The sequence below is a fragment of the Anas acuta genome, chromosome 4 (genome assembly GCF_963932015.1).
Source record: "Anas acuta chromosome 4, bAnaAcu1.1, whole genome shotgun sequence".
Lineage (NCBI taxonomy): Eukaryota > Metazoa > Chordata > Aves > Anseriformes > Anatidae > Anas > Anas acuta.
In genome coordinates, this window is record NC_088982.1 from 70,822,786 (window position 1) to 70,845,134 (window position 22,349).

Below are 22,349 nucleotides of genomic sequence, written 5' to 3' on the forward strand. Positions count from 1 at the left end.
GCTAATGTGTGTTGAGACGCAGGAACTGGAAACAAAATTGTCTCCCCGGTCTCTCTGGCAATTAAGAAGATTTAAAGTTGAAAGCAGCTATAAGACAGTGTTATACAAAAGTTACCAAGGGAAAAAAGCATTTACAATGAACCCCATTACTTTAATTGCAGAGTTAACTTGAGCTCAGGGTGAGTTGAATTCTGAAAGCTTCCCACCAAGGGGACTTGCATCTTTGAATCAGGAATGAGCTTAAGTACTTTCATTGCTTATTTTCACCGAATAGAAAGAAGGAAAGAAAAACTGAATGTCAAAGTTAGTTGCGTGGGGTTTTTATTTATTTATTTTTATTAGTTATGTATTTATTTTTAAGATAATGCTTGTAAGAACCAACCGTTGTTAAAACAAGCCTAATGTAAATGAAGCCACCTAGGCTTGTAAGGCGAACTTTGCTGTCTTCAAAGCCCTTTGGGAGGACAAGAGCTGACCTTTTTATCTTTGTGGTGTATTTTGAAGGAAGGGACTGTGCTTCGAGGTTCAAGGGAAATGCCCATGCTGAAGTCTGTCAAACAGAATACTCTGATACTTTTACCATGCTTTTGGAAAAGCTGCTTTTCTCTTCTTAGCTGAACTTGAAATTGGATTCAGTATTGATCGGGAGCTATGTCCCTGCTACCATTCTTCACCTTGGAAGGCTGGCCTGCTCTAAATGAAGAGCTGTCATACCAGCGCTGGTTTGTGTCCACATTGAGCTGTTTGGGCAGCTCACTTTTACCAGCATGAGGTGCAGTCCCACCTCTTGCTGCTGACTAGACAGTTTCATTACAACTAAGGAACTGCATTTTGGACTTTATCAAGCATATTTGAAAGAAATTAATATTTTTTCTGCTTCTGGTTGTGTTACAGATGCTATGAAAAGCTGTGCAGGAGTGGTCATTTTAAGAAGCACCTTGTTGCACAGATAGTTGTTTCAATAAACTGGGCTGCTTAATGTGAAAGTTAACAGGAGAAAGAGTGAGACTTCTTGAGACAAGATGCTTAAGGATAGTGTAGGGATTTATTTTGGCAACAACTACTGTGAATGGGTTTGAGCTCTCTTTCTGGGCATGACTGACAGGTTGGGAACATCACCATGCTGGAGCTTAGGCTCATTTGATTATTTTGTATGTACACTTCTTCCAGTTTACAGAGGTCTGTTCCTATGGATACATTAACAGCAACAGCTGGAAGGTTTTAACTGTGCTCAACATGTTAAGAAAGCTCTATCTAATATTTTTAAATTTAGCTCAAAATGGATTTTTTTGGAAGCCCGAGTATTTGTTTTTTAGTGTCCGTCATACATTTCAGATTTCCAATGCTTAGCTGTTACCCATTTAAAATTATCAATGTTGAGAACTGTTTATCACTGTTTAAGTATTTTCTCTGTCATTCCCAGGAAAGATGTCTAGCGACCGGGCTCTGAGGAAACAGCAGCAATTGAATAATTTGGTAGCAGCAGTGACAAAGCTCGCTAAGCCTGGAGATGTGATTGTGGATTTTTGCAGTGGAGGGGTAAGGTGTATTTTCTTTACATAAGGCAATTTCATTTGACTTTCATCTTAGGATTTGTAGATGGATGCTGCCATGTCTCCTGTGAAGAAAGGCTGAGAGAGCTGGGGCTGGTCAGCCTGAAGAAGAGAAAACTTTGGAGTGACCTCATTGCAACTTTTCAATACCTAAAAGGGGCTTATAAAAAAAAAACAAAAACATTCTATGGTATGATTCTGTGATAAAGCAAAGCAAAAATACATATGCTGAAATTCTAACTGCTTTCTAAGGTTCTGTCAATGGTTAGGGAATACTCAATGTGAAATGAGTCAACAACAGGGGACACTGACAAGATTTTGTTGTTTGCTTTGGTTTTCACAGGGGCATGTCGGAATTGTTCTTGCTTACATGCTGCCATCATGTCAGGTAAGCTCTAAATGAAGAGTATAAATGGTATGAGCTTTTTGTCTCTGATAATTACCTTAAAAAGATGTGCATCTGGGGAAGATAAACATGAAGACAAGACTGTTACTTTTGGGGAGAACTTATGCTCTAGAGAGAGATGTTTCGTTAGTACCTGTAAAGGTATTTATCACGTTATTAGTGGGGGAAAAAGGTGGAAGTCATCCCTGGAAAGGAAAATTTAGAAAAATTTCCTCCTAAGATAAAGGAAAGGGGGAAAAAAAAGAAATGTAACTTTAGAGTACAAACATCGACCTGTGTATGCTTTGATTCAGCAAAGTAAGCAATTACAGTGCTAAAGTGCATAGATGATCTTACTGCTTTCTAACAAAGCATTTAAGCTTATGTTGTAAAGTGTCTATAGACATGAAGCCCTTGTTATGTGAAGAAGGTCTGCCAGTACCTCTGCCATATTTTACCCCAAGTGAGGAAACATACAGGCATAACATGATAGCATTTTTTGCTGTTAGAAATCTTAGAGGTTATTGCTATACTTGTACACACACACTTTGCTCTGTCTTCAGCCAGTTGTGCCCAATTAAGAAATAAATTGGCAGAGGTAAACTTTTTTAGAAGAAAGGTTTCATGTGTGAATACCAATTACAACATTTTCCTATTTACAACATTGAACAATATGAGTATCTTTTTTTCTTTTTTCTTTCACTCTGTTCCTAATTATGTTCTTAATTATGTCACGTTGCTTTGGGAAATGACTGGGTGAGATGGAGCCAATGAAAGGAGTGAGAGACTGGCTCCTTCTATAGGTGTGCTGCTGGGTATGCTTCTAGGCTTGGCTTGGGCAGGACATCCATTTACAGACTTAACGCCATGAACCAGCAGAAAGAGTAAGGGAGTAACCTCCTCTAACAGGAGGAGAGCAAGAACTCTGGAAACATGGGGTCTCACTTAGTGTTACTGAGTTGGCTGGCAGCAAGCATCCTCATGAAAGGACACAGGACAGGGAGAGTTACTTACATCTCATTATTCTCTTCTCTGTCTCATCTAGTTACTTTAACTTATCTTTGTTTAAAAAAAAATAATTTTCTAGGTTATTTTAACCCTTAAAATACAACCTTTTGAGTCAAAAGATTTGGATCACTGTCAGAGTGCAGTGAAAAATTGTTTGGAAACATTTGCCTCAGAGGTCATGATCTGTCATGATGGGTGTCTACCATCCTTGTAAACTCTACATAAATTCTTGTCACTGATTAGGAGAAAAATGGTTCTTCGTTTTCATAACAAACTGGATGCAGAAGTCAAGAAACTGAGCTATCCGGTCTCACTGATGTGACCCAGACTTCCATCAAATATAATTATGCAAAAAAAAATAATACTTTACAGCAGAGATTTGAAATGTGCAAATTTTTAGTGTAATCACAGTTGTGTGAGGTGCTTGCCTGAGAAAAGGGAAGTTCTAGACCTAAGACAACAAATGAATAAATAAATAAATTTGCCAGCTGATTGGCACTGGCAAGTATTTGATGCCTTTCATTGTTGTTTTGTCAACTGCTAATCATACTATAGGTCTTATAAGTAACTTGTAGCTTAGTTGAGAAAACTTCTCTAAAGTTTTATGCATGCTGGTAACGTTTGACTTTTATTTTTCAGTATTATTTTGCTTTACTCTGTCTTGTGTATGAAATCTAGGTGGTACTCATAGAAAATAAGGAGTTATCTCTGATCCGTGCTAAAGACAGAAGCGATGAACTAGGTTTAAACAACATCTCATTCATTCAAGCAAATCTGGACTATTTTAATGGGACTTTTAACATTGGGGTAAGTGTTTGTAACTTTTCAAGTTCAGAATTTTAATTTCAATGTCTGGTTAACTATTTTATACAACTACTTAACTAAAATATCCGAGAAAAGGAAATTTTATGCTTATACAGCTTATTCTGATGCTACATGAAGCACCCTTGTTATATTAACCAATATTAGGTTGGTTTTGTGTTTATTTTTTATTTATCTGAGTCAATAAGGAAGCAGTATCTATTCTAATCAAATATGACAATATGAGTGCTTCTTGACCGTTCTGAAGACAAATAGTGTGGTAGATTCTTGATTTAATGATATTATTTTAAGATTAGTTATTCACTGATGGAGGTATGCATGTTTTGAAGGCAGGAAGAAAAAGGCAGCTTGTGCTCAAAGTAAGCGTGGGTACAGGAAAGTGAGATCAGAGGTGTAGTTAGGTGACAGTAAAGGCATTTGCAGATAAAGCAAGCAACTCAAGACTTCACAATGCAAAACTGAGAAGGAACTTTAATGACAGGGAGAATGTTACACTAATGATCTGCATGTGTATTCTTTGTGAAGGGTGTACTCGAGCTGTATTTTTAAAGGCAGAGTGAGATCTCAATTTTGTAGGACTCGTGCTGAGCACTCCTGTTGCAGTCAGCGGGTGCTGGTCTGACTTTTGGTGACTGTAAATGAGCAGACCAAAGCAGGAATCACTTTTATAGGAACAAAGTAAATGATTTGAATACTGATTCAAAGTATCCTGAACTCTGCAGCCCTAGTGAAGAGTAAGGTACAAATAGTCTCTTTTAATGCTGTAAAGATTCCTCTCTTCTGGTTTGATTTTATGTTAAAAGCATCTGAACTTTTACAGCAAGTTCCTAACTTTCAATGCAAGTCTGACTATTCCCTAAACCATCCATCCAAGTGCCCGTTTGTCTGTAGCTTAGGGTGCTTAATGCTGAAGCTTTATGGCACATATTCTCCAGTTCTGTTTAACTATTTGTTTTTTTTTTTAATAATGGAATTGAAGCATAGAGCAGGAGAAAGAGGAGAGAATAAATTATTTTTTATTTATTATTATCCTTCTAACTGTAAATTTCCAGTTCTCTAACTTTATTTTCTGTGTTTTTTAAATCTCATTGGATGAACTATTGCAAAAAATCAGAATCTCCAGAATAATTTAGTGAATACTGCGTGTGAGATATATCATAGTTTGTTAGTGAAGTTAGTCTCCAGTGTTGCGGTCATGGGAGTTTTTCTTAATTTTTTTGGTCTGTTTTTAAGGTTAATACTAAGTTAAATATTTCATTGGAGTTTTTGTTTAATAAAAAGGTGTTATATTCTCCCTTAAGTCTCATGACAAGTAAAATGCTAAAGTACATGTCTAGAAAAAATCACTTGCAAACTCTTCATTTCCAGGTCTGTGATTTCAGTTTGTTCGGCTTGATTCTGTACACTCTTCCAGAGACAAACCTGGAGCTTTCCTTTTTTGGGAGACCTGTATCAATCTCATCTCAGAATTAGTTTGTCCCATATAACGATTCCCTCTCCAGGATGAACTCCTGTTTCCTCTGCAGCCACACGTAGGACAGGAGCTAGCTGTTTGACTTACCAGTAGTGCAAGTGCTTGATGGTACATTGGAAGGTAATGTAAAGTTTAGCTACCTTTGTATCGTTAGGTCATAAACGCTGGGCTGATACAAAAATCGCAATATGATGATGCACAGATGTGTACAGAGTTTGGTGATGCATCGTTTCTAAACCCATCTTCTGTGGCTCGTAAAGCTATTCACTCATTGCAAGACTGTGCCATTCCCAATGAAATAGTACAGCGTAAATGTGAGGGGGAGCATGAGAAATTCACTAGCTATGGTAAGTGAAATTTAAAGAGATCTAGAAAAATGAACCTGACAAGTCTTTATCTCTCTACTTTTGGTATTAATTTAAAACAAGTTTATATGCATTTTTAGTTACTATGAAATAAAAAACTGCACTACTTGGCTGTTTTCTTAAGTGCTATCTGAGAGGAGTTCAAAAGCAGGTTAAGTAGAATGTGTCAACCAGTTCCTTTTTTATTCCGCCAAAAGGCCAGAGGACTAATACAGGTCAATGGTCTCGTACTCAATTAGCTTTGTGGCTTTCCTCAGGGGACACTTTGTTTTCCTTTGTCTACAGATGTGTGAATTTGTGAATGAAATGCATTAACTGCGTTTGTCCTTGCTTTTTATTTCGTTTCAGATAGGGAGCTTGACATATAGGATATCCTGAGAAAACCTTGCCTTCAATTTTATTTGTTGATTTTTCCCTTAACTAAATTGACTTTGAGGAACACAAAGAATAAATCAAATGGCTTACAGTTCATACAGGCTCAACAAAGCTACTGTTTTTTTGTTTGTTTATTTACTTGTGCTTTATCCAGTACTTTAAGGTATCTTTTCTAAACATGCAAGCAAAGCAGTTGTTAGTTTCTGCTTGGATAAAAAGGGAAGTAACTATAATTATATTCCACGATAATCTCATAGTTTTCTGGTCTTAAACTAGTTTTATTTTTGTTGTTAAATTCATAAGGACAGAAAAATTGCATTGTGAAATTACTACATATATTAGTTTTTAATGTTCTGCTTGAGACAGGAGTATTTGTTACCATCTGTATGCAGTTATAGTTCAGCTGCTGATTAATGGTCTGCTCAGCTGAGCTTACATCAAGCAGTCTGCAAACAAAAAAGTCTTTGTTTTAATCCACATCTGAGAGCAAAGTTTTTATCTCCCAGTTGCTGTACCTTGAAAAACAGCTTTGAACCTTGAAATGTGAGCTTTGCAGCTTTAAACCTTTTTCTTAAATTTACGGTGAATAAAAAGCATAGAAAACAATGCAGTTTTACAAATCTAACTGCTGCATAAAGTAGCAGGCACAATATTCAATTAGGGGTAAGGCAGACTGTGTTTCTCCTCCAGGGCTGAGAGGCTGTAGAAGCACGTTGAGGGAGGTGCGTTCTTGATTTTTGTTTGATGTTTGGGATTGTCTGGTATCTAATAAGGTACAAATGGGAACGAGAGAGGGTTTTTGTATTTCTAAGTCCTTTTGGCTTGAACAAAAACTTTTGACTAATCACCACGGTAGCTTGTCTTTTAAAATTTTTCTGTAGCTTCATTTACAGTTGAGTTGATAGGACAATGCAGTGCACCTACGCACCTATCTTTTGAGTACTTTTGGCGAGTGACCCTTTTTCAGTGCTGATAACTCCCTTATTAAGTGGAGTTAGGTCATAAAGTTTCCTCAGCATAGACATGAAGGAGAAAAACGCAAAGCCAAGGATTTAAGGACCAGGCCCTTGGCATAACAGCTTCATTGTTAAACTCTCTGCAAGGATTTAATTCAATCAATCAAAAATACTACAACAGGATTGTATGTAGAATATTGCTATAAAGAATGTGCTTGTTTCTTTGTTTTCTGTTTTTAACATTGTAGGTGGCTCTGCATGCATGTGGAGTGGCAACAGACATGGTGATTGAACATTGCATCAAGGCGCGGGCAGCCTTTGTCATCTCCCCTTGCTGTTATGGCTTCATTCAGAACACTGTGAAGTTTAAATATCCACGAAGGTAAAGTAAGACTAACAAGATAAACTTTAAAATAGCAATTCAAGTGAAAAAAGAAAGTGATAGAAGAGTACATAATTAATCAACTCAAGGTCAAGATCGTTGCAAGTGTCCAGGTTCAGTTGGTTCATAGTTACAGTGCAACTGTCTCCTCTTTTTTCTCTTTGCAAATCCGTCTTGAAAGGGAGACAGATGGGTAATTCCTGGGTTATTTTTTCTGGATTTACCCAGGAAAAAAAATCACAGCAGTTCAAAAAAGACTCTATACCTTCAACACAGTAGATACAGTATGTGGTAATCTATGTAATACGCAGACCTCTTACCTTGAAATCACAAAGTTAATAGAAAACTCATGAAAAGTAATGTAAGAAGGGGAATTGACATTTTAATGTTGGAGAAAGATGTAAGCAATCGGTTTAAAGAAATGGGTCTGCTTTTATGCCACAGTTTACTGCTTGTGAAGCTGTTCTGATTTATTCCCAAGTAGACGAGCTCTCCTGTTTTTTGGATCCTAGTTTTAATACTTTTTCAGTGGACTGTGTGGGTATTTTGTTTCTCCAAATCTGCCATGTTGGAAATGCTTCTTTGTCTTAGGCTTAAGAATTTTAATGCCTTTGATACAAATAAAATGCGAAAGTTTGGCAAAAAGTAGCAGAAGATATGAGGTTAGCAGCTTTCTAAGGTAGAACTAGGTGGGGGAGAGGTTTTATTTTGTTTCATTTTATTTTCATAAAGCTGAACTTTGCCTTTTGGATGTCCAAGATGAATCAGATTTAATTATACTAGAAATTAAAGCATTGACTCAGCTATATATTTGCTGGAGTAGGAAGCTGAAACGTGCTGTTGTAAAAAGAATCAACAGATCTTATAAATAAATAAATAAATAAAAATGTTTCCATGTTAAATATTTTCCCTATCTTTCTCTGTTATTGAGGTGTGCTGTTACAGAAGTGCTTGGAGAGTAAATACTTAAAACTTAGTCAGTTTGCTGAACTTTGCATTTAACAGTCCTTTCTTAGTCAGTTTGATTCTTCCGTCTCTATAGAAGTATCCCTTTTGTTTTCTCCTCTGACAGAGTAAAACATAGAAGTATTTTTAAGGAAGAGGCAATAAAATTTTAGGCTTTCTAAAGTTAACAGACATATAACTTTTCTCTGTTATTTTGTTGTAGGATCGACTAGATGCTGTTAACTTTTGCCAAGTTATATTTTAAATCACGAAGTCCAGAAATGCACACTACGTTAGGAATCTTTTGTTGCTGTAGATGCTGAAAAAATGTAAATTGTTGAGGTTTTGTGTTTGCTAAAATTATAAATCTGAGAGTGTAAGCCAATGTAGGAGTTGATGTGGTTCATAACATTGACCTTGGCTCAAACTATGTTTTAGGGTTTACTTCTTTTCCCTTAATTTTTAAGATTATGAAATGTGATAGACCTCCCATATCCCTATACTGCCCATATTCCCTATTCAGTTCCATCCTAGCAACACCTTACTCTTGTGATGCACAGAAAACGTGTGCCTCTAGAGGTTGTGTACCTGTAATACAAAGTATGTGAAAATGTGGAAAACCCAGTAAATCTGCATTAGCATTTTTGATAATTTAAAGAGTGGATCTCTATGAATAATTCAATAGAAGAATAAAAGACATCAAACGTGCTTTTCCTTTATTAGTGAACAAACTGTCATGGTTTCTGTTTTTTTGAATGCCTTTCTGTATGCTATGGATACTGCTGTTTTGCATAAAATGTGGTCAGGTATGTAAGAATTGCTTCTATTTTCCATCTTGGCTTTTTTAGATGTTAATTGAATTGGTCTTTTTTTTTTTTTCAGTAATCAGTTCAAAGAAATTTTATCCTACAAGGTATGTAAGATAAACAGCTGTGGATAGTGGATGGAGGGGGTTTGGGGCTGTTCCATGCATTTCACTGAGTCTTATCAAATGAAATATAAGTGCTTATCTTTTAATTGTGAGGGGGTGCATGTGTTATGTTAAATGTTCATTATTAACATAGACATCGTTGTGTTGTGTTCTCTCCACCATCCATTTTTTAAGGCTTTTTTTCTTCCATAAAGTTTCATGGTATCTCCCCCAGATAATTCTTTTTCATCATAAGGTATAAAAGAGCCATTCCTAAGATATACCTGTTTCAACACTTACAATTTAACAATTACAGGATACCAATTTTTTCTTAAATACTAATCCTTATACTGTAGAATTTTACTATCATTTTTTTAGGCAAAATGCTTACTTTTATAGATAGTATTTTATGACAAACTCAGATTTTCCCCCTCTAATTTATGTCTAGAAGGTTGGACATAATGAGTAGGAAGAACAAATACTCTTCATCAAGAATTCTGTACAGTATTGTTTTAAAAACTTTTATTCAAAATTGTTTTAGAAGTATTCAAATGTGTTTTGATCTGGAGTCTGTGTGGAGATTGCTTGAGGGAAAAGTGGGAAAATGAAGCAATGAGGTGTGCAGATCTGACAGAATGAAGATAACTGGGGAGTGGAAAAGGACAAGAGCAGAGAAGTGGTCAGGTGACAACTGGTACCAATTCCTTAAACTTTGTCTGGTGTGTTTAAACTTGTTAGTGATGAGCAGCCAGAAGTTTGATGGTTAGGTGCGCTCAGTCTGGCACAGAAAGAAAATATCTGCAATTAAGAGAAGAAAGGACATATAGAAACTTTGCTAGGGTTACATGTCAAATCCTAAGATACTTGTCTCAGTGTTTTTAATCCAGAAAAGCCTATGAATTCTGGAGATGCGGAATAATCCTCTATTCCTGAAATATGTGAGAAGGATGTTATTTCTAATTGCCAAATGTAATGGTGGCAGTGTGCGTACTGATGATGCTGCATTTAGCAGGAAAATGGAGATTGTCTTTTTAAATCCTCTAATTGGAGGTCATTTAAAAACATTAGAAAACCTCTCACTAGGGAGTTTCAGTTATTATAATCTTATCTTCATGACAGCTTGGTTTATGTACACTTCACTAATTTACATGGAAATAAATTTGTGTAGATTGAGATGATAAAAGTGGCATAGTGGATTTGGACCTGGAATGAGATTTTCCACTGATCAACATTCCTTCCATGTACTTACATGTTCCTAACACATAATCACCAAGCACTCAGGTTTGAGTTTAGAAAAAGTTTATTTGCCAACGTGTTATTAAAAGTAGACCTGTGGACGTTACAGAGGGACAGGGTGACATAAAAAAATCAAGGAAGCCTTGGTTAGGATGGTGTGTGTAATCTTATTGCAGCTCTGACTTTTTCTTTTTTTTTCTTTTAATCCATGGACGCGTAGATCACAGGGATTATCACCACTTTAGAAGTTCCAGTGTCTTACTGTTCGTGTAGCAGAAGCATGCAGGGGCCAATGGCAATACTAAAAAATAATTCTGCTCTTAATAACATAATAGTCTGTACAAATGATCTAGGCTCGATGGTGCCTCAAGTAATCCTAGATATAAATAACTTTTTGTTATACAGCTAGCTATATGCATTTTTTATATTTCATATTAATAAACTGTTAAAGGTTACTGGCTAGTCGCCAAAGCTGCCATGTGTTAGCCAGACATTGTCTGTGTCACCCCCATCCAGTTCCCATTTTAAATTCATTTCTCTTGTCTTCCATTTTAGTGAGATCTAAAAAGACATCCAGAAGTCTGGCAATTCCAAAACTTTTTGTGATGAGAACATCGTGCTGTAATTCATTAGTTTATAGCTATAAAGAATAAGGTGACGGTAGCTGTAGATGTCTACCGTGATATGTTTTGAGACTCTGTTTTTCAAGACATTGTCCATGTAGGAAATTTGGAAAGTAAGAAGGAATTACTTTGGACGTCCAGCTCTGAAAACTTACTGGGCATTTCTGTGGGTGTTCTAAAGGCAAAATAACGGCTTATACATGCCCAACATTTATGCAGTTTATAATTGTTGTCCTTGTTACTTTAAAACTACTTTTATCTTCATTTCTGCCAACAGGGAATGTGACAATTTACTGGTTATATCATGGGAAAAAGATATGGTTATGCCTCAGGCTCTAGTTTAGATTTAAGGTTCATCTCTTGTAGGAAGCCAAGGCACTAGGGCCAGTCCAGATTTCCAGGTTGTGTGGCAAGTCTTACCTGGGCTCTGGTCTAGCTGAATGAGCTGAGATCCTGTTGTTGCAAAGAGCCAGGCTGTGCCTAAAGACTGGTGAAGGGTTCTGTGCTATCTCTGATCTCCTTCCTCTCCTGTGAAACCCTTCTTTTTCTTCTCGAGCTGCCTACCCCTAAGAACAGCCACGTTGCCTGTGGCATTACTTCTCAGTTCCCCAGTAGTTATATCTGGGTTAAAGGTTTTCAGCTCTTTTGTACTACCGAAATAGCCGTATTTAAACTGCACTGACTGATACAACATGTTGAGTCCTAAATATGTTATAGCATGTTCTCATTTTGCTTTCAAATTTGTTATGGAGCTGTGAGCTGAAAACCCTCATCTGAGTTATCTGTAGTAGGAAACAAACATCTCTGCCTCAGGATATTGTGTGTTTATTGAAATAACTGAAATTTGAGTTTAAAGTAGCAATGATGTCTTGCTGTATTTTATTTGAAAATCCGCGAGTAAACTGTTTTGTGGTCAGGTGTCTGCAATTACATGAATTGGATGGAGTGCACTGTGGAGAGAGTTACCATCTTGATTTAATATGAAGATGGGATTTCATTCAGGCTTTTTTGTGTGTGTGAAATGAAGACTTTTGGATGTTTATGTCCCCCTTACTAAAAAGCTGAAGTATCCTTACTTTGGGATACTGAAGGAAGTTGAAGTATCCTTAGGTGAAGTCTCTCTCTCCATCTGTTACAGCAACCACGCCCTTAAAATCATCTTTCTGTATAAGTCAGGAATCAAAAAAACATTTTCCTTTTGATGCAAGACACATGTTCATTTTCAGAAATGTAGCTGTGGAAGCTTTGCGTAGCAGTGTGCTTTCTGTTGTTGTCTGTTTCTGTTTTCTCCCCATCCCATCATAGGAGACGTTACAGGAACATGATAGGAGACCTGGGAATGTTGTGCAGTTCTAAACTGGTTCTGATTTACTCTGTCCTATACGTAATACTGCAGCTGTCCCAAATAGCACAGCTGTCAGCAGAGCATTAATTTCAGTGCTATACCTTCAAGGCTTTTTCTGTCACCATCTGGTTAACTCACCTTCCTTAGCCAGGCTGAGCTTTGAGAAACCATTCTGCTAGCATAGCTGGCATTTCTTTGAAGGCTGTTGAGGATAGGGTTCTGGCCCCATCCAAGCAGACAGCAAGGTGGTGGGTTAACCCTCTACCACACCATACCCATGAGTGTCAAGACAGGAAAAACTCAGTGGCAGCTATTGTGGAAGCCTCTGCAGAAACTTTTAAGTTCCTTCACGACCTTTTAGGTTGATCCTGGATGGGTTTGGCAGAGCAAAGGAAGTTTGTCCCCACAAAGTGGTGGTTCTTTGATTCAGAATTGCTGCTTAGGAGAAACAATCCAGTATTTCAAGTCACCTGTGTAAGAACTTTGTCTTGACCCTTCGCTGATGCAGACATGCTGCCCAGTGATGACTATGCTATAAGAAGGCTGGTTTTGATCTACAGTAGCTGAGGGCAAAATAAGTCTGACATATGCCTTTGAAAAATGCAATCTTGCATATGTTACATCCAGTTCCGCTGCTGCAGACATTTGGAGGAATTTTAGCAAGAAACAAACCCTTCTGAGTAGAAATCTGCTTATGGTTACAAACACTTGATTTACAAATTTTTTTTTACAAGCCAAAGCAATATCAAAATTAGGATTTACAGGCATTATTTTTCCAGAAACAGTCTTCTATGTGACAAAAGTTCTTAGTACTTACAAACATTTAATTAGATTTTTCTTACTTGAAAGAGAGAAATGCTACTGGACCAAAGTTCTTTTCTTTTTCTTCTAGGAGCACATGATCCTTTGCAGGTTTGCAGATCAGACAGCTGTTCAGCTTCCACCCGAACGCAGGCTAGTAGGTATGAATTTCTGCAGCTGTTATGTAGACTATTGCAGCGTTATTATTTATGTTGCTTTATGAAGAAATAGTTTAATGATTTATGAAATTGGGGTTTCTTCACATTTCTCTTTATGCTGTTCTGAACTATGATAGTGAAAATATTTTCCTTCATTCTGAATTATCAATATGAGCTAGAGGGTTTGCATTTTACTGAGTTTCATTGCCTTTCCACTTTCTCCTCCACTCCCAAATCATTCTATAAAAAGGGTGAGGTTTTTGTAAACTTTACTGAAGTCTTTCTGTTGCCAGTCCATCTTGCATTAAAAGCACTTCTGTAGGTCGTGATTTGCAGTCTGAACCCTTTGTCCTACTTATGATAACTTGTTTAGAAGGACAAACATCCATGCCAACTGGAAACAACAAGGCTACACTGCAGAATGTGGGCTACTTTTGGTACAGACTGGCTTCAGAGCATACAAACCTATTTGTCCCACCTCATTACATTTGTAGAAATTTTAGAAGAAAAAACTATAAAAAAAATCTTCTGGGTCAGAAAAGACAGAAGAGGCTGGAAACTCTAAGGGTTTAACTCTCCATCCTTGGCTCACAAGAAACACTTCCTAAGTATATTAAAGCAGAAGGAGCAAATATGTGCTTCTTTTTTTTTTTTTTTAAAAAAAAAAAAAAAACTTCTTTTGAAGAGTTTGAATTATCTGCTATATTCACTGCACAAAAAGAAAATAATACAGATACTAAGATAACAATATTCATATTATAACAAACTTGTCAGCTCTTTTGCTATCATCACAATATTTGTGAACAAGAAATAAAAAGTCAGTCTTCAGTTACCAGCGTAGCACCCCATGTTTTTTCCTGATGCTTACCAGGTGTACTGAAAATTGGAAGAGGACTCAAACATTTTTGAAAGGTTGTAACTTTTGCCTACTCTCTCTTTGAAACGGCAGTTTTTCATCACAAATGCAACTTTGATGTGCTTTTCACTGACAAAAAAAACCAACAACAGAACAACAACAAAAAAAGAACAACCGTAAATCCTATTCTTCCTTTCTGTACAGGAAATGTCATTGCTTTTTCTGTTCTAAAGAATGTAATATTGTTTTTAGTTCCACATAACACTACATTTCATTGAAGACCATTGAAGACCACTTTTCTGTTTCAGATTTGAAACTGCTGTTTCAAAACCTAAACCTTAAACTTCTACAGACGTTTCCCAGGTGCATATCAAAGCTATTAATGATACATGCAACCAAGTTCTGCATAAATTCAAGGGAGAGAAATACACAATTACACAGGGTAGTTTAGGGTAGGGACAGGATATGTGTACTATTGGCTATTATCCTCATCTCAGGCCAAAAATTATATTTAATTGTGCAGTTCTTTCAAGAAAAAGACAGAAACATTGGCTTTGAGTCTGAAGCAGGACTGTGTCTTGTTCATGACTCAAGAGTGTAGGACTATCAGCAATTAAAATGTTTCAGGGAGGTGCTAAATTTTTTTTTGCAAGAGTTGCAAACTGCTGAAAACGTGATGTGACAGATTCTGTATTTCAAAACATAGAAATCAATTAAAATGAGTAAACTGGTAAAACCAAATGGCCCTGTCAATTTATCGTGGCTGTATCATAATTTTTTTTAAGAAAAAAAAAAAACAACTTGAATTTTTCCTTTTTTTCCTTTTTCCCCTTTTTTCCTTTTTTTTGCAGATAAATCTGAGATAAGGTTAATTTCCATTAGTAATTCAGTATTTTTGTTTATAAGCAGTTACCTTTGTGTGGTTTCAGATCAACTGGATCACTGTTCTGTATTTTATTCTTTCATTTGATAATCAGTAACCAAAGATCTTCAGATTTTAGATGAAACTACAGTAGGAAAACAGTTACAGTTATAAAAGAAGTAAATGCTTAGCAATTTTGAGAGCTAAGGGAAAAACTAGCCATTTTTTTCTTGTCACTTTTACGTTAATGCACACATTTTTCTGTAAGTTCTGGAAATACTTCAATAATTGTGCCTATTGGGTTTCTCTATGTGTATGTAAAGAGTTAATATTTTTTCTCAGGGTCATTGCTAAATAAGGGTTACAAGACACAGATGTGATTTAGAACTATTAATGACTGCCTATTTGAAGTACAGATTAACAGAGATTTTTTTAAGTAGATTCGGAACTTGTCCTGTAGATAACTTAGTGATGCGTTTTCCTAACATTGAAGTGCATGTTTCTGGTAATGTTTCTATATTTTTAGATTTTCCATGCTCACCTTTGCTCTCATTTTAGGCAAGCAGTGTATGGGGCTTGTGGATCTCGATCGGGCCTGGGCTGCAGAAGGAAGTAACTACTCTGTCCAAGTTATATCTATGGAGCCAGAGAGCTGTTCTCCAAAGAACAATATGTTTGTGGGCACCCCGACTTAGAGTGTGAAGCTCATACTTGATTTAAAGTCGAACATAAATCCTCAGTGCGTAACAACATCCAGCAGATCCAAGCATAGCTGGGAAGCAGACATCATGCATCTTGAACCCATTGTGTTTGGAAAAGGAAACAGCATGAGAAGTTTTAGAAAATGAACTGCATGCAGGGAATTATAGCTTGTAATGTGTCATTAGGCAACTTTTGGTGGTTCTTACTGAGAAGTCTCTACAACTGTTGATAGTATCCCATCTGTCTGCAGAGGTTTAGAAAAAAGGTGGTCTTAGAGAAGGGAAGGTGATTCTCTTCGCAGTAGAGCTGTCTTGGCTGCTTCAAAATTGTATTCATGTTCAAACCTTCATTTGTGCTCATTGGCAGAGCAGTTATCAGCCAGTTATGCAGATCACTAGAGGAACAGATGGAATTTCTGGTGGTAGTGAGGAAGGTTGTGCAACAGGTGGTGGCTTGATTTCGCTAAAGAATTCCATCCTACTTCAGCAAGATTATTTTTAGTAAAAGTTTTTGAGAATACTTTGATCATCGTTCTGTATATAGAAAAAATGTACTCTAACCTAATAATCCTTTTAAAAATGATTTATTTTTTTTTTTTTAATTTTATCTTTGAATTTTACACAGTAATTCTGTAACCAGACAATTGAAAGTGAGTATTTAAAGAAAGAAAACCCTTATTTCTCCATCGACAAGATAATAGGAGCTAGTGATGATATCAGCAAACAGCTACTTCACTGCCACCTCTACTAGTTGAAGTGGATTGCTTTCCATTCTTAAGAGACTTGCTGTCAGATAGAATTTTTAAGACCAGTTTGTGTCTGTACATATATTCTTTGTTTATTTTTATATTCAATTTAAGTTTGAACGAAGTTTGAAAAGATCAACAACAGACTTGTTACTGTAAAATGAAAATAAATGTTCTTCTGTGCTTTTACTAGTAAACAGTTTCCTACCATAGTTTAAAATTGTCTGTTAACACTAGTACAATGGATAAGAGCTTATAACAGTATTTTTCCTGTATGATTGTGGGTTTCATACGTTTGCAGATTTTGCCATGGAGTAATTTAATTGTATCTGAAGTTTGGTCAGCGTGTGTAACAAAAAAACAGCAATGGGTATTGGAGGGAGAAAAAAGAGGATCCCGAAATGCTTTATTCTTCATGAAAGTTCTCTAAAAGATCTATTTTTTTTTTGTTGTTTTAATGTGAAGACTGAAGGAATCTGCACACTTATTTGGAAGCACAAAGGTAAGCAAGTTTGTATTAAATGGTACCTTTAACCTGAATCCTTGAGAACGATGTAGTGCTTTTCCTGTAACTTTTTTAGTTAGCAGGAGGAGCTGGGAGTTGGAAGATTGCATAGCAACATAGCAAGTATAAAATACGTGGCAATACCAGGTGTTCCTGGAGGTTTCACCCGGAGATACGCGTGCTCAATGAGAACTCAGGTTTTTAAGCCAGAAGTAAGTCAAATCTGAACATTATCCAGGTAGTATGTTTGTGAAGAAGGACGAACTTACCAAGGTCAGATAGGTGATTGAATCTTTGCTGTTGATGGTAAGGATTTTCACAAAGCTTTACTCTGCTCTGGGCAATGGATACTAATGAATGTCTTTTAGGTATGGTGGTGATGTGTATTTGATGTGTTCTATTATTATAGAATAATTAGCTTTCAGTAGAGCAAAAAACTGTGCTGTTACATGATTTGAAATTTCTACAATGTCCACCTCAATCATCTGTAATATTTTTTTGATCTACCAGAAATCAGAAAAGGAATGCACTTGGGATGTGCCATAGGAAATGTGTGCCACTGAATACAAGATAGAGAAAAAAAATGATTTTTTTTAAACAGGCAAAACTCTTTCTTGGAAGCAGAGGTGGTGCAGGAGCTTTATTTGGGCAGGTGTCCAGCAGGCTATTAGATGCTTAGGTCAGTCAGGAAAAATAGCTAAAGCTAAACAAGAATCCCAGTACCAATCTCAGTTATTTTTGTTTCCTTTTTTTTTTTTTTTTTAAATACTTATTGTCATGTTAGTGAGCTAATTTCCCATAGGTGTGCATACTTGTAACCTAAGTGAATTATTTTACATTGTGACAGCAGACTGGAAAAATCCCACTGATGCCATGAAAATCTGCCACCCCACATAGAATTGAGCTTCAGAGGGGAAAAAATAAAAAGGTTTATAGAAGAAAAAGTAGAAAGAACCGCAAAAGTAGCATTGTGTTTTTAGATAATGTGACGTTCTTGTGTGACCTTACCACAATGGGCATCAGTGGGCTCTTGTTTCCTTTTTTCTCAGGAGGACTGAATCTTCCTCATTTCTAAGGATGGAGTTACCTTACTACGACTAGTAAAGTCTGATCTATGCTTGTGGTGAACTGATGCTTTGTTTATTGAAAACTGAAGAGAAGCAGATGACAAAAATATAGAAAGGAGAAAGTATTTTTAACAGATGTTAACAGGTATTTTGCTACAGATTAAATTACCACTCAGTGCCATCTTTTTGCTCTAGAAATGTGAACTCATATTAGTTTTTAAGGTACATTGATTTGTTATGTTTCCGTATACATAAAAGGTATGACATGAACAGAGGCCAAGAATTTCCTAAACAGCATGACTGGACATCACAGTGCTGGGAAGTGAACAATCATTGTTCTTCCCACAACTTGTTGCACACACAGCTAGCTTCATGTCCAAGATGCAGGCCTGAATACTGTTTGGTCCCACTGGGATGAGCTGTCGGGTGAACAAAGTATTGTCCTAACATAGTCATAATTTTCTGTTGTCTTGCCTGTATTGTTTTATGTTACCCTTGGAGCCAGTAATGCTGGAAAAAGCAAGTTTGTAACATGAAGCTGATGACCAGATTGCACTGATCTCATCTGTATGTTAAAGTTAGTCATCTGTGTGTACATGCATCTTTATTTTTGTTCTTTCCTTTCTGTCTTTATCATATTATCTGCTTCCTTGGTCTTCTTCCAAGAGGTGTTAGAATTGCGATCTTTGGCAGAGGTGGCAGTATACAAGGGGCACTCCTGGTAGGTACATTGTGTGCCCTAATTTCCTTTTGTGGCTTTATCTTAATTAAAACAGAAAAAAATATATGGTGTTATTACTATGCTAAACCAGTCTTTTTTATTTAAATTAAAGTTACACGTTGTCAGTATTACCCATCTATTGTTCTTGCCAAGATGCACATAAAATGCTTAATTCAGAAGGTCAACATAAATCTTAGATGGTTGTTTTCTGTTTCTGTTGCTTGATTTTCAGCTGCCTGGTGGATCTGTAGTTTGGAAAGGCAATGCTAATCAGATTTTTTTTTTTTTTTATTGGTGCATTCCTAGGTAACATTCTATGTTGATGTTTTCATTGAATATTTAGAAAGAACCATGTGATCGTGTATATGCCTATTTAAGTTTGTGGGCTCTAAGTAATCTGCAGCAAAATGCCATACAGTTGATTTTGAGTTTACATGGATAATCGTTTGGCTAGACACTATCAAGAAAAAAAAAAAGCTAGAGGAGCATTACTTAGCAAAAGATAACAGAATGTCTGAAGTGTTGGTTTAGGCACTCAGACTAAATAGTGTATTTGTCTGCAGGAAGCACAATTCAAATTTTCCTTTAAGCCTTCTCAGGTACTGCTTTCAGTGTTTTTGCCTAGGAGCATTTGACTGTCATACCAGACTCCTCATGTACAGTCTCAGTCTAAGCTCCTGTCACTTTTATTACTTTTTTTTTTTTTTTTGTAAAAAAAAGGTGTATTGGTGGGACAAGATATCAAGCATGTACCTGCATACGTATCTGGCGTCAAAAATGTTACTGATGCCTGGTGTCAAAAAATGTTATATGCCTCTTCAATAAAAGGAAGCCGATCTCAGAACTTTCTGTGCTCAGACTTGCATTTAAACTACCTGTCATGCTTTCAGTTCAGTGGCTGTTTCTTAGCAAACTTCAGCTTCCTACAACTATCATTAAAATACATTGCATTTCCTAAATGAATAATATATTGTGATTATATGCAAATGGTAAAACTGAAACTAAGTTCATTTTCTTTGTTTCTAGCTTTTATTCACACATAAATTAAACGAATAATGAAGTGTCTTGTTGTGCACTCTTCTAAAAGTGAATTTGGGAGACACCTAGACTTTCAAAATTCCTCTGATAAGCCTTGTGTGTAAGAAGTATTTAGGCTAGTTGTATAACGAATCACTCAGGACATTTCTGAGTGAAAACAGAACAATTTTTATACTTTATATGTGTCGAGTGATGTTTCCTAACTTGTGACTCGAAATTATTTTACTTGACTGTTCGAATTTCTCGCTTTTTTTTTTTCAGCGGTGCTTGTGGAACTCTTCAGTTTTTGCAAAGCGAGTGATACTATTGGAGGTTTCCTCATTAACTGATTAAATAATCAGTTGATTTTAGAGATGAAATTATTGCTAATGCTGCGCTCTTTTCCCTTCAGACTGTTTCACCTGAGAGTTGCTGGTCTTTCATAAGTTCGTACAGCATCAGCTGTGATGAAGCCATTGAAACAGGTCTGCTGAATGATACAGCTATACTAATAAAGAATATAAATATTAATTTTAGCAATAATCTGTATATTTTTTTAAAGGAAAAAGCTTTTCAGTATCATGTAGAAATATGAACCTGATATGTCAAATGAAATTTACTTTGAATTAGTCTTGTTTATTGGTGACAGCTCAAGAGTAAGTGTGCCTCCAGTGCTCGTACATTAAATCTTATTTCCAGGAGGTGACACTGCCTCTGTTTTTGCCTGGTAGATTGCTCCAGCAGTTTTACTATCACATTGATTGTGATAAATTGATCTTTCTTCCTTGAGTGAAAGAGTTCCCTTGAATTTTAAGCGTTAGGATGACACTTACTCAAGATACATGAGGGCTGAAGGCACGGCTGTGCTGAAGATGGTAACTCTCCATGATGCATCTCCAAGACAATAGATTTTCATCCGCTGACTTTAACGTGCATGATACCTGAGTTATTATTTTTATGTACTGAGACCTTTCTATATTTAGACCTCACTGTTGTGGGTATTTGAAAAGTTTTAAGAGGCTTCTATTTTAAGAATATTTGAGCTAGTTTCATATGCTAATATTAATCTTTTTTTCGGGGGGGTTGAAATGATGTTCTGAGGTTTACTGAGATTTGGCTAATAGAATCTGTATACTATACTGGAGTTGTGACATCCCAATGAAAAGCTCTTGATCTATTTCACATGTATTGGATTTGAAAAACAGCAGAAATCTTTTGCAATTCTCTAAGCTGCTGAAGTAGACATTCACACAGCAGAACAGAAAACGGGCCCAGAATGCAGAACTTGAAGAAAATTATTCAGTGTGAGCTCTTTGTTCTTTCACAGACCAATAGAGCTGGTAGTTGCAGAGCAGAGAAGACGTGCAAGTGGCATGGGTCATAGTTTATGTAAGTACCAATGCATAATAAAGCAATGATGTCCTGAAGAGGTGTACCAAGTGTCCCAGTCCAATAGGAAGCATGTTTGCAATGGATACATGATTATTTTAGCACTAAGGAAGCATTTAATGGGCATGAGATGCTGCACGTGTATATGGGCCAAAACCATGTAAGATGTCCAGTTTTATCAGATCTACCACAAAAATGTTAAAAAATAAAAATAAAAATTGAGCCACATCCTAATCAAAATACGTGGATAAGCCACTTGCTGAGACCAACCTTTACTGTTTTTCACTTAACAAATCTGAATGTTGGATGCTGCTGCTGATGTGGTGATATCACATCAGCACGATGTCATTTGTTCACCTTTTCAAATCTGCTGTACCCACACAATTCTCTGCCACCTATGGTTTGTTTAATTCACAGCAAGTACATGGGAGCACAGAAAAAACTTTTGCCAATTTGTATCACGGCTGATACTGCCTTTTTTTAAATTATCCTTTCTTTTCCATGGGCATCTTTGAGTTTGAAATCCATTTGTTAACACTGGTGCCCAATATGGTATTAGTAAATTGCTGAAGATTGAGTTACATTTATTGAAACTTAGAAAAAAATCTGTGTTATGCATGTCTTCAGAATCAGAGTGCAACTAAATGAGTTTGAAGTCAGGAGAATCTTATGTATGTGAGAACTAAAATAATTTCAATAATTATGTTGTTATATATGTGGTTGTAAAATTTGGGTAAACCACTGCAGGCTAGTGTTAAAAGGATTAGAAATAGATTCAGCATACAGACAAAAAGGCATTTTCACTTCTTAGCTGTGTTTCTTTCATATGCTGAAGCCAAGGTCTAATTTTAGAAAGTGTTATTAATATTTCTGTGAATTCTAATTCATCAAAAGCATTAGTTCACATTAAAATGCTTACACTTCTTTCAGTCCTAAGTAATTATCACTTTATCTTTCTCTTAATGTGCTATCATAGCACTCGTTTTTATTTCTCCCCCCTCTTTTAGTGCTAGCTTTCTAACCCGGATTGTTACTCTGGGTGTGTTGGAGCAGCATTCCGTGCATATTTTTAATTGTTAACAGCTTTTTCTGAGCATTAAAGTGTCAATTTAAAATAACATGCTGGTGTACTTAGTGCCCTTTATTC

The 22,349-nt window shown here is 36.3% G+C and overlaps 1 protein-coding gene across 4 annotated transcripts in view; it reads left to right on the plus strand.

Annotated features, from left to right (window-relative positions):
- Positions 1-16,700, plus strand: part of GSTCD (glutathione S-transferase C-terminal domain containing) — a 69,616-nt gene extending 52,916 nt beyond the window's left edge. For all 4 annotated transcript variants that reach the window (XM_068681896.1, XM_068681898.1, XM_068681899.1 and 1 more), the window contains 7 exons: positions 1,424-1,539; positions 1,897-1,941; positions 3,625-3,753; positions 7,187-7,320; positions 9,148-9,178; positions 13,272-13,341; positions 15,615-16,700. In XM_068681896.1, coding sequence (XP_068537997.1) covers positions 1,424-1,539; positions 1,897-1,941; positions 3,625-3,753; positions 7,187-7,320; positions 9,148-9,178; positions 13,272-13,341; positions 15,615-15,751 — 662 coding nt within the window. In that variant the 3' untranslated portion in view covers positions 15,752-16,700. The remainder of the gene's footprint in view (positions 1-1,423; positions 1,540-1,896; positions 1,942-3,624; positions 3,754-7,186; positions 7,321-9,147; positions 9,179-13,271; positions 13,342-15,614) is intronic.
- Positions 16,701-22,349: the final 5,649 nt, after the last annotated feature.